At 55.4% G+C, this 2,052-nt stretch overlaps 1 protein-coding gene across 1 annotated transcript; it reads right to left on the bottom strand.

Annotated features, from left to right (window-relative positions):
• Nucleotides 1-820: 820 nt before the first annotated feature.
• On the bottom strand, nt 821-1,749 carry LOC100846370. Its single transcript, XM_003561636.4, has one exon. It carries the CDS (start codon nt 1,659-1,661, stop codon nt 1,107-1,109), a length of 555 nt encoding a protein of 184 aa, XP_003561684.1. The 5' UTR covers nt 1,662-1,749; the 3' UTR covers nt 821-1,106.
• Between the last annotated feature and the right edge of the window lie 303 nt (nt 1,750-2,052).

The raw sequence follows: 2,052 nt of genomic DNA, 5'->3' as shown, positions 1-2,052 counted from the left end.
GAGAGCAAGAAAACCTGAATGCTGTTTATCTGAGAGGCTGTTTGGTTGGAGTCCTGGACAACATGCCTGACGAAATTTGGTGCCTGGTCAGGCGAGTTAGCAGCGATCAAGCCAGGCGTGCTCAGGCCACCGATTTTGCCGGCCTGACTCAGGCGCACGCTGCCTGGATGGATGCGAACCAAACATCTTGCCGTCACATGTCCGGCTGACATCAGGCCAGGCTAGAAACACGTCAGGTCACGATCCAAACAAGCCCTGAGTCCAGGAACGGAGATTGGGAGTGCGAACTCCTGCATTTGGAAAAAGAAAGACCATGGGAGAAAGAAGAGAGCAAGAACAGCATGATTAGAGCTCCACATTTGAAAGTGTAGAACTTAAATGTATTTAAGAGTGTGAACTTAAATGTATTTTCTGAAGACCTTTCTCATGATTAGAGGTTCAAGTATTGGAAGTGTCTATCGCTAAGTCCATTTAGAAATAGTTAGCTCACAATCATAACAATTCGATGAAGATTTTCTTCTCATCATTTATACTTATATCAATCTTGCACGAATCTCGACGACTGGCTCGGGCCGTTGTTAGCACTGACTTAGAAATAGTTATATCTCAGCCGCCTTAGAAATATCAGAACCATTAAGTATTACTATACGGGTTTCATCTTTCATCTAATTTGCTTATTTAAGGTCTAGTTGTTTATTCAAGGCCTAGTGACTAGGATAGCAAGTTTTCAAATTTCACCGAATAGATGTTTCACATGATACGACACCTTTTTATGTGGGGCTCAAATTATAGTAAAGAAATTGACCCAAACACAAAGATCTCAAGGCCCACCAAAATGATGAAATATGGTAAATTTTGAACCTTCCCACAAACCGAACCATACGTTGAAGAGTAAGCAGAGTACAGGATAATTAAGCACAGTCCGCTGCATTCCAATACACGGGTACGTACGCCAGCAGCGCACACGTAGCAGCAGTACTTGCACTTGCATACATACACCTAACCTTCCTGTACGATTCTACGAGCAAAAACAGAGCGAGAGATCGATCTCAGGCCACCAAGGCCGGGCGCCATCAGCAGCAGGCAGCAGCATATAGCTTCAAAGTTCAAATCGCCTCGTTCTTGCCGTACATGACGTTCCAGGAGTCCAGCGTCGGGAAACACGGCTGATCCACCGCCGCAGGCGGGGCCGGAGGGAGCACGTACGCTGCCGCAGGGTCGACCGACGACGGTAGCAATGACCCCACGTCGAAAGGCGGCGGCATCACCTGAAGGCCGGCGCCGGCGTCCTGCGAGGAGATCTGGAGCGTGTCGGCGTCGGCGCCGGTGACGTGCTGCACCATGAGGCGGAAGGTGGCCGCGTCGGTGCTGATGTACGTTGTGGGCGCGCGCTTCGACGGCCGCGGCCGCCGCTTCCCCGTGCGCCCGCCCGGCGCCGGTCCCAGCTGCTGCTGCTGCCTGCAACGCGCCGATGGGGGCTCGCAGATCAAGGCGGGAGCCGGCGCCGTGGCGGCTGCCGTGCTGCAGGCGAAGACGGACTGGTGGTCGGGGTCGGGGGAGCAGCCGGAGACGGAGAAGCTAAGCGCGCGGGCGATGGCGGCGTCGGCGAAGGACCGGGAGAGCAGGGATGCAGGCGGCGCTGCGCAGGCTACGGCGTCCATGGTTCAGCTGTGTCGGCTGCGGTGGAGGAGGAGCGTGAGCTTTGCAGGCGAAAGAGAACTAGAGAAGAGAGAGCTGGCGGTTGGGAATGGGAATGGTTGAGCCGTTGAGTGGGCTATAAAAAGGAGGCGGCAGCGGGGCTGGGGCTGAGAGCAAGCGCAACCGGGCGGTGGGGTGGCCGGTAGGGAGGGGCAGACGGGACACGGGAAAACGCGTAGGGCTGTCTGCGTTGGAATCGGGTGGACGGATGGGATGCGCGAGGGGGTGCCCGCCGGTTTTGCCTGACACGAGAGCATGCGGTGGCCGGTGTGGATGCATGCGTCGTGCTCGTGCCTGGCGTGGCCGCCCGGCATGGGCTTTTTCTCCTTCTCTTTCTCGGGCGTCGGTTTCGAC

Source organism: Brachypodium distachyon, chromosome 1, assembly GCF_000005505.3.
Source record: "Brachypodium distachyon strain Bd21 chromosome 1, Brachypodium_distachyon_v3.0, whole genome shotgun sequence".
Classification (NCBI taxonomy): Eukaryota; Viridiplantae; Streptophyta; class Magnoliopsida; order Poales; family Poaceae; genus Brachypodium; species Brachypodium distachyon.
Note: the sequence above shows the minus strand (reverse complement) of the source record. Positions and strands in the feature narration are given on the sequence as shown.